General features: G+C 38.9%; 1 protein-coding gene across 1 annotated transcript in view; it reads right to left on the reverse strand.

The window, feature by feature from the left end:
* RIT2 (Ras like without CAAX 2) overlaps positions 1–9,661 on the reverse strand; it is a 256,734-nt gene extending 247,073 nt beyond the window's left edge. Inside the window, exon 1 of the mRNA XM_008158102.3 lies at positions 9,553–9,661. Coding sequence (XP_008156324.1) covers positions 9,553–9,661 — 109 coding nt within the window. The remainder of the gene's footprint in view (positions 1–9,552) is intronic.
* Between the last annotated feature and the right edge of the window lie 2,863 nt (positions 9,662–12,524).

Raw genomic sequence — 12,524 nt, forward strand, 5'->3', positions numbered from 1 at the left:
CTAATTAGTCTTTACAATTTCAAGTAATAAATATGCCTCTTGTTGTTTTAAATAAATTGTCTGATTTCTTTAATTTTAACAAACTATATGTGTGTAACTTATTATTAGCTTTTCCTTATTAAATATGACTCTTTCCATTTACATGTAGCAGCATTGCTATGGTGGAGAACAAAGGAAATATCTAATTATTCAAAATTTATTACAACACATGTATTAGAGAAATTAATTTCAGTCCAGATTCAAGCACAGGCATGCTTGTTATACAATGTAGCTCCTCTGTGCAGACCCTTTGTAGCTTCTGTTACAAGGCCAAGCAATTGTCCCCAAATTCTTTCTCTAGCAGACAGAAGTGTGTGTGTGTGTGTGTGTGTGTGTGTGTGTGTGTGTGTGTGTGTGTGTGTGTGATGGGTCTATTAGCATGAATAAAAGACTTGTTTACTAGAGTAACGAGCAAGCCACCATTATTATTGTCATTGAAATTACCACTCAAGAGCCTAAACCTAAAACTAATCAACATAAAGCTATACAGAGCAAGAGTGGGCATAGAGCAGGTGGATAGATAATGACACACTGATAATACTTAATCCAAATCACATTTTCCTTTAACAAATCTGAAAGATCTTCTGTTATCACCCCTCCCCCAACCCTAGGTGGTAAACTGCCTTAGGTGGTGGTGTAGAAGAAGGGAGAAAGGGAAGGAAACAGGGAAGGAGGGAGAAAAGAAGAGAGGGAAGGAGGGAGGCAGGCAGCAGGCAGGCAATAGGACTAATGAAGATGTAATATTTTGAGCACTATAATTCACATTTTTATATAATATTCTCTAATATTATATAGTATCTCTCTGAGGTCATTTTAATTCATATCATTTTTAGGATAAGGAATATGAAAATCCAAGTGCTTAAGGTGACATGCTATTAAAGACAATAATTAAAAACAAAGTTATCCAGTCATGTGACAAGCATTATTCAGCATTCACCATGTGCCAGGTTTTATTATAAATAGTCTATGAGTATGCATCATTGCAGTAGTTATTGCTGTTATCCCTATTTTATAGATGAAAAAACACCAATCTGGATTTCCTATGATGCTCAAACTTCCAGTTTGCATTGTTCTGTCATAATCTGTATGCTAAGCCCACATCCTGCAGATCAAGGATAGATCAAGAACATGGATGGTGATTGGCATAGTGGACAGTGGTTAAGAGCCTGGGACTTGGTGGTGGCTAAGACCTTCACAGACATGACAAGTTCTGGGTTCCTGAGCAAATTACTCTACCTTCTTCAAGTCTCGCTTTTCTCATCTGTAAATTGGGGTAATTGCCATGCCTACGCTGCAGTATTTGGGAGGATTCAATAAAATAATGTACATGAAGCACTTAGAACAGGGTTAGGCATATGTAAGACTCAGAAAGGTGAGCTCCTATTTGCTCTTCATTGAGAGAAGAAATTGAAAGATATAGTTTAGACAAAATAAGAATCATTCCTCCTCATGAGTGTACACAGATTTGAGCAAAATCATACACTGACATGTTTTCTTCTCGTTTTAAAGCATATTTAGAGGAACTATTTAGAGGAGTGAGAAACCAAGGTTTTCTCATCCATTCAATAAAGTAGCCACCCAAGCAATGCCTTCCCTGCACCAGCAGGTTACTGCATGAAGGCCATCCCCACTCATCACAACATATTAAACTGGTTAAAAGTCCTTGTCTGGTAATCCATTGTGAGGCCACAGATTTTCTATACAATCTCATTCCAGTTCAATTAAAGATTTTGTTTCCTGGGAATCAAAACCTTGTGTGGACTCTGACTCCCCTCTCAAAACAGCATCTCCGGAGAGGCAGAGGCCACCCTCCTCAGCATCCCCCAGCGTCCTCCAACACAGTTCCTGCCTCCAACATACTCCAGGGAAAACCTGAACACAACTGCTACCCCTCCCATATACTTGGTAATGGCAGGATGCTGATACCCATGAGTGTGGAGACTAGAACAGGTCATATTCCGACCCTGATGCTATGTTGTTAGCTGGGACAGGATTGTGGCAGGCAGAAAGGCAGAAGGGATGAGCTGGCACAGTTGCCAGTAATGACACTTAGCTGGTGCCTGCTGATAAACTAGAAGAGCAGATGGCACCAGTCCGTGATGGTCATCAGAGACCTGACATTTATGAGCAAAGCCTGAGTGACTGAGTTGAGATAATTGATGGGCTTTGCAAAAAAACAAAACAAAACAAACAAACAAAAAAACAAAAAAACAGCCACATTCAGGAATAAGTGTTTCCTACATACTTGTAAGCAATGCAGAGGTCCGCCGTCCATCACAACTCTACCACGCTGCATAAACACATACACTCAAAAGCAGTCACCACCAGCAACCTAAACTCCAGATGGAAGAAGCAGATTGCATGCTGGTTTATTGGAGGGAGCATAGTCTAATGGAACCATGAGCAAGTAAGTCAAGAGGCTTCTGATTCCAAGCCTACAGCTGAGTAGATGAGCAACTGGTGTTCGGTCACTCAAACTTCCTGACCTCAGTTTGCATTGCTTTCAAAAAAATACCATGTGTAAATCTCTGTAATTGTACCTAATCCATTGCATTATGATTCTCTGGTTACGTATCCTTTTTACTCCTATGGTGAGAGTGGGGGTTATGTCTAAATCTTGGTAATAGTTTAGGGTCTTTCACAGGTCTTGGCACACACATATCCTCCATTCTTACTAAATGAAAGGACAGGGAAGTTATTTCCCTACACAAACACATACACACACACACACACACACACACACACACACACACACACACGCACACGCACAGATGACCCTTGAACAACACAAGGGTCAGGGCAGTGTTCCCCCACTCAGTCGAAAGTTTGCATATAACTTTTGACTCCCCCAAAACTTAAGAACTAACAGCCTATTGTTGACCAGCAAACTTACTGATAACATAAACAGTTGATTAGCACATATTTTATGTTATATGTATTATATACTGTGTTCTTACAATAAAGTAAGCTACAGAAGAGTAAATGTTATTAAGATCAAGGGGATATGATACTTATCCGGGGATCACTTTGTAAGTTATATAAATATCTAACCACTATGCTCTACACCTGACTCTATTAAAATATTGAATGCCAATTCTAATTGAAATTTAAAAAAAAAATGTTACCAAGAAAATAAGGAAGATAAACTATACTTACAATATTTATTGAAAAAAATCCACATATAAGTGAATCTGTGTGGTTCAAACCTGTGCTTTTCAGGGGTCAATTGTGTGTGCGTGTGTGTATGGGTGTGTCCCTGTGTGTATGTATGTGTGTAAATATATAGACAGATAGACAGACAGATGATAGGTAGGTAGGTAGGTAGATAGATAGATAGATAGATAGATAGATAGATAGATAACATTATCCCTGAAATAGATCAAGACCTAATAGATTTCAAAAATTCAACTGATATATTTTACACCTGTTTACTTTATTCATTGGCATGATCCCAGTTTAAATTTTTGCTTATCATTACTGGGTTATGTGATCCCTCTCTCAAGTTGAAAGGATTGTCATTTCGTCTCTATGTGGTTGAGACTCCCAGGGATTCCTGAATGGACCAGAATGTAACATACCTGTGGTACCGATATGTTGAAAAGTTCGGTAGGAACTTCCATGCTTCCCCTCCCCACCTAATAAGGGTTGCTTGTGTAGAAAATAAAAATTTGTCACATATTTTGGTGTACATGATTTTTACCTGATGTCTGAAATATACCAGTGAAGGTTTAGCAGCAGTTACAACTCAGGTTCATTCTACTAGCTCTCAAGAAATAATATAAAAACCCTCAGTGTGGGAAAATGAAAATAGTATAAACATTGAACTTAGACATATATGTGTAGACACCTCAGTTTCATCACTGAATATCTGTGTGTCTCTTTTTTTTCCCCATGGGCCTTAGTTTTCTTATCTATAAAATGCAGACACTAGTTCTACCTCACAAGATCAAGGTGAAGAGTGATGGGGGCCAGGTGAATGTGATAAACCATCAGCCAGTGGGACACCAGAGTGAATGTGTAAATGTCAGGAACCCAGCAGCCTGTGGGTAGTAAGGGACCAATACAAATTTATTCATTTCTGTGCTCTTTCTCTGCTAAAACCATAGAGCTGTACTAACTCTTTTTTGTCACTGTAAATATATATAAAGTGCATATGATCTTGGAAACATTGTCAGTCGATTCCTTGTACTGGAACACCACTTTCAGTCATTACTTGAGTGAGTAGATATCAATTTACTTTGCTACTGAGCCTTATGGGAACCCCTTGGCTAATTCCTGCTGACCGCATTGCAATGAGTGATGATATCTTCAGTGCAATTAGGGTGGTGACAATTAAGAGAGAGAGCAGAAGCCCCCCCCCCCGCCCCAAGTCTTGAAATCATTTATTTCCCCCTTGTTTATTTTATTTTGCTTTTGCAATTCAGAGGGTTCAAATAACACACGGTCATGATGTGAAAATTGTGCTGCATTGTCTGATTCAAAGTTCTGCTAATATGGTAAAACACAGAGCCTCAGGGACCTGAGTGATGCACTTGGTTGTTTGCCTTGATTTAATTCATCCATAAAAGTTTCGATTTTCTACCTTTTTATACCAATTCACTGCAGTTGAAGGAATTGGTTTGTGCTGCCTTCTGTTTACCTCAGAAAATATTGTTATTGCTTTCATTTTATAAATCCCTGCTACATAAAACTCCAAGTGTGTAAAAGAGACAAATTGCAGAAGGATGTGGGGCAGAGTATGATTACTTATTTTACAAGTGAGTTTCCCTTTACCAAAAATTTACAATGGTTGCATTCTAATCAATTATGAATTCCCTAATACTTTTTATGTTTTTAGCTTATTTGTTTTGTTTTACTTTTCACCATTTCCAAATGTGTGTTTTAAGCAAATCTTAAAGAAATTTCTAAGTTGGAAGAGATATTTTTCCAATTGTCCCTAAAGACACTAAGTTATCAAGTGTGGAGGTATAAAAATTATAGCCCCCACATTCCTTTTTGCCTTTGCATGCTCTGTTCCCAATAAATTATCTTCCTCCCCAACCCCAAATGTCCCTATACTTTCCCTTCTCAATTACAAGAAACCTAATCATTCTTTAATACACAATTTAAATATCATCTCTTCTAGGATTCCTTCATAACTCCCCCATGATGATTTAGCCACCCTTTACCCTGAGCTTCCATAGCTTTTATGTCAAAGGTCTGACATAAGCTTGTCATTTTATAGTGAACATTATATTTCTCCCCTTGAGGTGGTGCCCTCCTAGAGGACAGGGGGCATGTCTGGAATCACAGTTGGAAATAACACCCTCTCCCTTCCCAATGACTTGCATATTTCATACCAATTTAACTTTTGACAAAATTTTACACAAAATTTCACCAAGGTATTTCTAAGATGTAGCCTAGGGACTGGTATAGAACATGTAGATCTCATTGGATATTTGGATACTTTTCTCATGAAATTTGATGAAAAAATAATTTAGAATTAAAAACTTGAGTTATTTTCCTAGTTATTTATTTCTGTGTACTCTTGGACAAGTCTCATAATACTTCTGTGTCTCAGTTACCTCCCTCTGAACATAGAGAATAGATAACCCACTTGCCTCCTTAAAATATTTTATCCTCAAACATAATCATAAAACAGAATAGATTCAGTATATTTTAGAAAATAAGATCTTAGTAGCATTTACTGATATCTTAGTAGATATCCTGAGTAATTTGACTCTGCACTGGAAGAACCAGATGTGAATACAGAGGAAGCAAGCAGACACTAATTATGCTCTATTATTGAGGAACAACCTTTATAATTAAACCACAAAGACAGAAAACAGCTATAAGGATTGTTTAGGTTCCAGTAAACTCTTAAACTACAGCTGTGAGATTTTAATTTTTTTCTTTTTTCTTTCTTTTTTTTTTAAAGGAAGAAAAGGGATGGTAGGCAGTGGAATAAAAAGTGATAGAAGGCTAAGAATATGCCCAAGTTACATGAAATTCAGTGGATAATTAGTGCTTATCCTGTGTAAAAATTAGTGTGTGGTGGAACAAAGCTTCAAGGGGGTCATGATGGTTGAGTTCTAGATGTGACTCTGGCAAGACCTTCAACTCTCATGACCTGAGTTTCTCCATCTTCAAATAGGTCAAGGCTATTTCTTGTTTATGCTGTTTTCTCAGCAATTATAGCATTCTTGGATAATATTGGGTGTAATGTTCCATTATATAGATATAAATATAACATACATATGTTTTTATATAGAATATAAGCACTATGTATAATGTTTAATTATATTAATTTAAAGATTTAAAAGGTTATGTTTATAAATTGAGAGTGTTAGTCTAGATTGTTTAGCTCTCTTTAAATATAAAATTGAGTTTCTCCTTCATGTTCAGGAAATAAAGAACACAGCCCAACAGCCCTATCTTCTCAATAGTGAGTGGTGGAACGCTTTGTTCTGTCTGCCCGGGGTATTAAACACAATGTAAATGAGTTAGATCAAACTTCACCTAAATCTAAAAATTATTACCTCTATGACTAGGCACAAGTTGTTTTCTTGGGCCTCAGTTTTTCTATCTGCAAAATGGTGACACCTAATCACATTGTGGAGAGGACTGAATATAAGCAAGAGAACCAGGTAGCCCATAGGGATGTTTTATAGATGTTCACATCATTCTTGTTTCTCTTCTATAATAACTAGTACAGGCTCCTTGCATAGTATATACTAAATAACTTGTTGATTGATTACTTGTGGATTGAAATTTCTCACATATAGTAAATACATTTTAAATCTTGGGGGGAATTTCTGCTCCAAAGTTGCAAATCCTTCCAAAATTTTCCTACTCACCAAAGTATGTCTCAGTAAAATATGGATAGAAAAGAAAATATACCCTAATTTCTCAATAAGCATAGAAAATTTCTAAGATTGTGTTTAAAAATTAAGGTCCCAGCAAATTGAGTTTCTCGTTTATGTTCTAGGTTAACTGGGAACAGACTCAGAATTGTAAACATTTGATAGCTTGCTATATCTTCTTTAGTTTCTACAGAACAGCAGATTTCCCCTTGAAATCCCTTCATACAACCCACTGGAACCAACTTGCACGATCCTATCATATAAGCTACTGAAACTGTGTGAAGGAAAGTAAATTGTACTTCTTCCTATTGATCCAGATCTTCATCAACTCAAAAAGCGGCTTTTTAATTTAAAATATTGTAATATTGTAGTTCATTTTAAAGCAAACATTTTAATCTTCAAAAGAAGGTTAATTCAGAGAATCAGTGCTTGAACATTTATACACCAGAAAAACCGACTGAATCACAGGGACAGAGTCGAAGGGTCAGACATGATTCCATCACTCTGATTCCAAACACTGAGTCTAAGGATAGCATTTCCTAAGCCTGGAATTGTAGTGTGAGTTATACCCTCTCTGGAAGTCACAGCAAATAGGCCATGTATAAAGTTAGTACAACTAGACTTATTCACCCTCTTTTACTCTTGGCCATCTCTGAAGTGAACTGGCTACTCCTATCACGCTGGAAAAGTTTTGCTCACATATTTACTTAAGACCTGGCTTCTTTTGTACAAAATGGAAGTGAGAGCGAACCAGGTCACTCTGTTAACCATTTTGGTATATCAAAAATTTCTGTTTATTGGAGAGGTGACAATGGCCAGTCAGGACAAATAATACATGGAGGAAGTCAAAATAGGAAATAGCATACCATCTCCGGGATAAGTACATTGCTGAAGGATGTTTCCATCCACCATCTCTTTTCTCCATGTTTCATTTTTGTGGAATAAGTGACTCAAACCTAGTTACTCTGTTCCCACATCCACCAACCTTCAGGTGAAACAAGAAAATACCAAGCCAGCTAACAAAAGTAATACATGGCACATTATGGGACACTTATAGCATCTCTCTGACCTCACAAGGGACTGGTGGCATTTGTTTATTAATCTCCTCCCTTTTCCTTAGATTTGTTTCTCTCTCTTTTCTTTTTTCCTCATTGTGTCTGACTGACTATGTTTTATCAAAGCATAGTTTTATTTTATATAAATTATTTTCTCTTTATCTTTCCTCCATCCTTCCCGGCCTAATCATTACCTATTTAAATGCTTTCCCCATTACATTCTTTTAAAAAGGATTTTTTTTTTAATTCCTCATTCATACATATTTGTGAAGCTTTTCACTTTACCTTTTCTTTCTAGGACAGATGACTAACTTTTCTCACTTTGACATGCATGCAGCAATTTGGCATACCCAGATTTACCTATTTCTTTTCTTTTTATAGTAATTCTTTGGGGGGAGGGGTTTCAACTTTATGTCTCTTGCTATTTTTCTAGCCTTTTTACTTTCTCTCCACTAAAGTCACACTCTCTTTTTCCCTCCTTTACTGATCAACTTTCTTAACACAATGGACCCATTACTTATCAACATTTTTGGGGGTGGATCGGGGTGTCTATACCAATAATGTTGGCCTCAACTTTGAATCATTTTGCCAAGCCTTAAAACTATTGAAGTTTTTTAAAAACTGTTTTGCCCATGCTAACTCACATTTCTTTTGCTTTTTGGCATCCCCAAAGAAGGTATCCCCCATGGAATATTTTATATTTATATAAAAAGTTTATGTTTTATTGATATTCATAGCCCCAAGATGAGCAACATTTAATTAGCCTCAAACACTACTACATACATATTTCTTCAATTTGTTACAGTTGGCCTTTAAGTCTCTGAAGAAACCCAACCACTGACACATCTGTTTTTTTGCATCAGAAACAATTTACCCCTCTACCTCCATGGCCACTTACATTCTTCATCCTTGCAGTTGTCTCTTTTAATTTAGGTCATCACAACATTTGTGTTGCTCACCCTGCCTGGGTCCCACCGTGAACACCATTCCTTAGACAGCTGTCACATCAAAAACCACCTTTCCCCTTGCCATTGAAAGCCCACACATGCTATGTCAGGTCAAAGACAAGGTAAGGGGGACAGGAAGCTCCTAATCAAAGAAATAAACACAATAACCAGCACTGATAATCCTGCATGTGTGTCTGTGTTTGTATATGTGTGTGTGTCATTGAATAGTCACAGCACTTGATATGAATCTTTTTGAAAACAGGAGCAAATTTTCTTATACAATGATTATTTCAGAAATATCATATAGATAATCATATTTATGAAATAATCACATATATAAATAACTCACATATATATTTTAAAGACACATATATTACGATTTAAACAATTACCCAGCAGGAAATCAAAGGGAAATATAATCCTCTTAAAGTTCTATATATCATCAGTGGCTGCCTCCCAATTCTTCTGACTCATCAGCATCTCTGAACAGTCCTCACACTGTTAAACATCCTGCCAGATACTTGGAGGCTCACTGCTGCAGCTCGCTAGCCCCAACTGCATCAGCATTATTACTGTTATTATTATTATTATTATTATTATTTTTTTTTACTCTGCAGAGTTGCTTCTACAGAGGTTCCTCCTTCCCCAGCATTTGGTGTTAAAACTTACCGCTTTTACCAACTCCCCCTGCTCCCAGCATTACCACCTTGTACTCTCTGGACCCGCCTGAGGCTGTCGCGCTGCTGGGGGAGCAGCTGGCTTCGTTTTCTACCTCCATCTTACCGGAGGGACCGGAGGAGAATAAAGAAGGAAAAAGTCGCCCGTGTCAGGTGCTTGCTCAGAGATTAAGCAACTCTAAAACTGTGTCAAAAGAGAGGTTTAGGACGAGGTAAGAACCATCAGCGCGGGGCTGGCTGTTGGTCCTGTGCTCTGAGCGGGTCTCATAGCAACCACTTCAATTGCTTCCAATAAAAATCTGGCTTTTACCTACCCCCCACCCCGCCCCTTCCTTCCCGGTCATTCACTCTTTCACTCTCCCGCGATTGCTCCTGTTCTCTGTGGATCTGTCTGTCTGTCTGTCTGTCGCTGTGGCTCGCTCTGTCTGTTTCGCTGTTTGTCCTTCCCCTTCCCTCCCCTGTTTCTCCGTTTCCCATCCTCACTCTTTGTTTCTGTCCTTTCTCCTTCCTGCCCCCTGTGCAGTCCCAGCTGTTAGAGGCACACATGCTTGGCTCCCATCCAGCCTGGGCGGCTAGAATGGAGTGAATCGGGAACTTGGCGGAAAGATTCTGTCTCACAGGCTGATGATTTCTGTAGCTACAGCTTCAGAGACACTGTTTCCTTCTGATCAGTCAGTTAATTAAGAAAGATGGCTGTTGCTTATCTTCTTGCTTTTTATCAACATCTTCTTCCACAATTCTTCTTTTGGGAAGAGAGTTGCTACCAGTTTAGGGGAAAAACAAACAGCAACTCAGGGCTTTTCAGGACTGGTCTTTGGTGTTGTTGAAAAATAGCTGACTAACAGGAATAGTGTCGGCTCACAGGAGAGCTGCAGTTCTAACATAAGGAGGTATTTGAAATTAGGTCATTGTCCTGTTTGGGCATGGGTCATCCTTGTTAACGCTCAGTTATTAGGACCAACCGAAAACACAAGGATCCTGTCAAGCATGAAAGAGATACTTAAATACGTCTTGCTGAAAATTATGGTAGCCTTAAAGATCATATGTGATCATTTTTCAAATGTCTAAACTCTTACCCCTTGTTTGAATTCATTAAAGCTTTATGGTGTTTGCTTTACTGTGGAAAGCTTCTGAACTATAAATGTCTTAGAATGCTTTCAATAATCCCTACTTGTCATAGTCAGACCCTGTCCTTCTAACAAGATGGTGATAATGTTCTATATATTCACCGTCTATTTTTTTTCTGTTGTGAAATTGGATCATGATTAGATGCAGTCCAATGGTTGGTGTACCAAGGCTTTTCTTTCTATCTAGATTTTAAGATCCTCTAAAAAAGAAACTATACTTAATCAGTCCCTTTATAACTACAGTGTACGACCAAGTATTTTACACAGAGAAGGTGCTCACTGTATTGCTGGTAGTTGGAGAGCTGTCATATAGTCTGTCATAGCCAACAGCACAGGCTCTGGACCCTGATTGCTTGCTTTCAAATCTGTCTCAGCCTTTTACTGGCTGTGTGACCTTGGGTAAATTACTTCACCTTTCTGTATCTCAGTTTCTTCATCTATATGGTTTATTAAAGACCGACTTTATTAACTCATAGAGTTTAATTAAAATGGTTTATTAAAGACATACTTTATTAACTCATAAAGTTTAATGCATACACAGTACTTAAAAGTATTTTTGCAAATTGTAAGCAGCGTGTAAGTGTATGAATATTTTATCATTATTTTATAGTTACTAACAGAAGAGAAGAACCTATCTTCATGTGTTTATTGGCATCCCTGTCTTCTTTGCTAAACTATCTGTTCAAACCTTTTGTCTATTTTTATATCAAGACTAGGGGCCCAGTACACAAATTCGTGCACCTTGAAAGGAACTGGGGGTAGTGAGGCTGCGGTGGGCACAGGAGTGGGTCTTGGCCCATCCTTTGTGCTGCCCCTGCCCGACCGCTCCTGCCATGGCCCCCAATCCCCTCTCTGCTGGCAGCCCCGCTCCCAACGCTGCCACCCCCATGCACTGATGGTGCCGGCTCTGCTCGCACCCGCTGATGGCGTGGAGAGATTGGGGCCAGCGCCAGCAATGGGTACAAGCAGGGCCAGTGCTGGCAGTGTGTGTCAGAGGTGGCTGCCAGCCCCGATCACCCCTCAGGAGCAGGGGGAGGTGGAGAAGCGCTGAGGGGTGATTGGGGCCAGCAGCCACCGCTGGCACCCACTGACAGCGCCAAGCAATCAGAGCCGGTGCCAGGCGCCAGCAGTGGGTGCAAGCGGGGCTGGCACCAGCACCAAATGTGAGTGCCGGCATGCGGGAGCAAAGAATTTTCAGTAACCACCAGAGGTTGGCCCTGATGACAGCAACCGGTGTCCTGCCTTGGTCTAACGCCCCCGCTCACCTGCTCCACCATCCCGCTGCGACCTATGCCCACCATGTTCCATATTCTGCCGCCTGCTGCCGACACTCACCATGTTCCGTGCATGCCCCCTGGTGGTCAGCACATGTCATAGCGACCAGTTGTGTGGTTGTTCCCCTGTTTGGTCTCTTTGCATATTAGGGTTTTATATATATTGATGTTTGTGTTTGTATTGAGTTTTGATAGTACTTTATATATTCTAGATGTAAGCTTTTTATCAGATATATGTTATGAAAATATTTCTCCCCAGTCTGTGGCTTTTCTATCAGTATCTTTCAAAAGAGCAGGGATTTTAAATTTTGACTGAGTCCAATCTGTAATTTTTTTCTTTTAAATGACACCTTGTTCAATGATTTTATTCCCAATTCTCTTTTCACCTCTTTTACCTCTTCATCGCAGTTTTGCTTATTGTTAGGGCTCTATTTATCACCTTCCTGTGAGTAACTGCCAAGTTTGTAATTGTTAGACCCAATTTTCACCTTGAACTTCAAAACTGAATCTATCTCCTGAATGCTTCTATCAGAAACCCTGTTTTTATCTCAATTTCAGTATGT

This window comes from Eptesicus fuscus, chromosome 12 (genome assembly GCF_027574615.1).
Source record: "Eptesicus fuscus isolate TK198812 chromosome 12, DD_ASM_mEF_20220401, whole genome shotgun sequence".
Taxonomy (NCBI): Eukaryota; Metazoa; Chordata; class Mammalia; order Chiroptera; family Vespertilionidae; genus Eptesicus; species Eptesicus fuscus.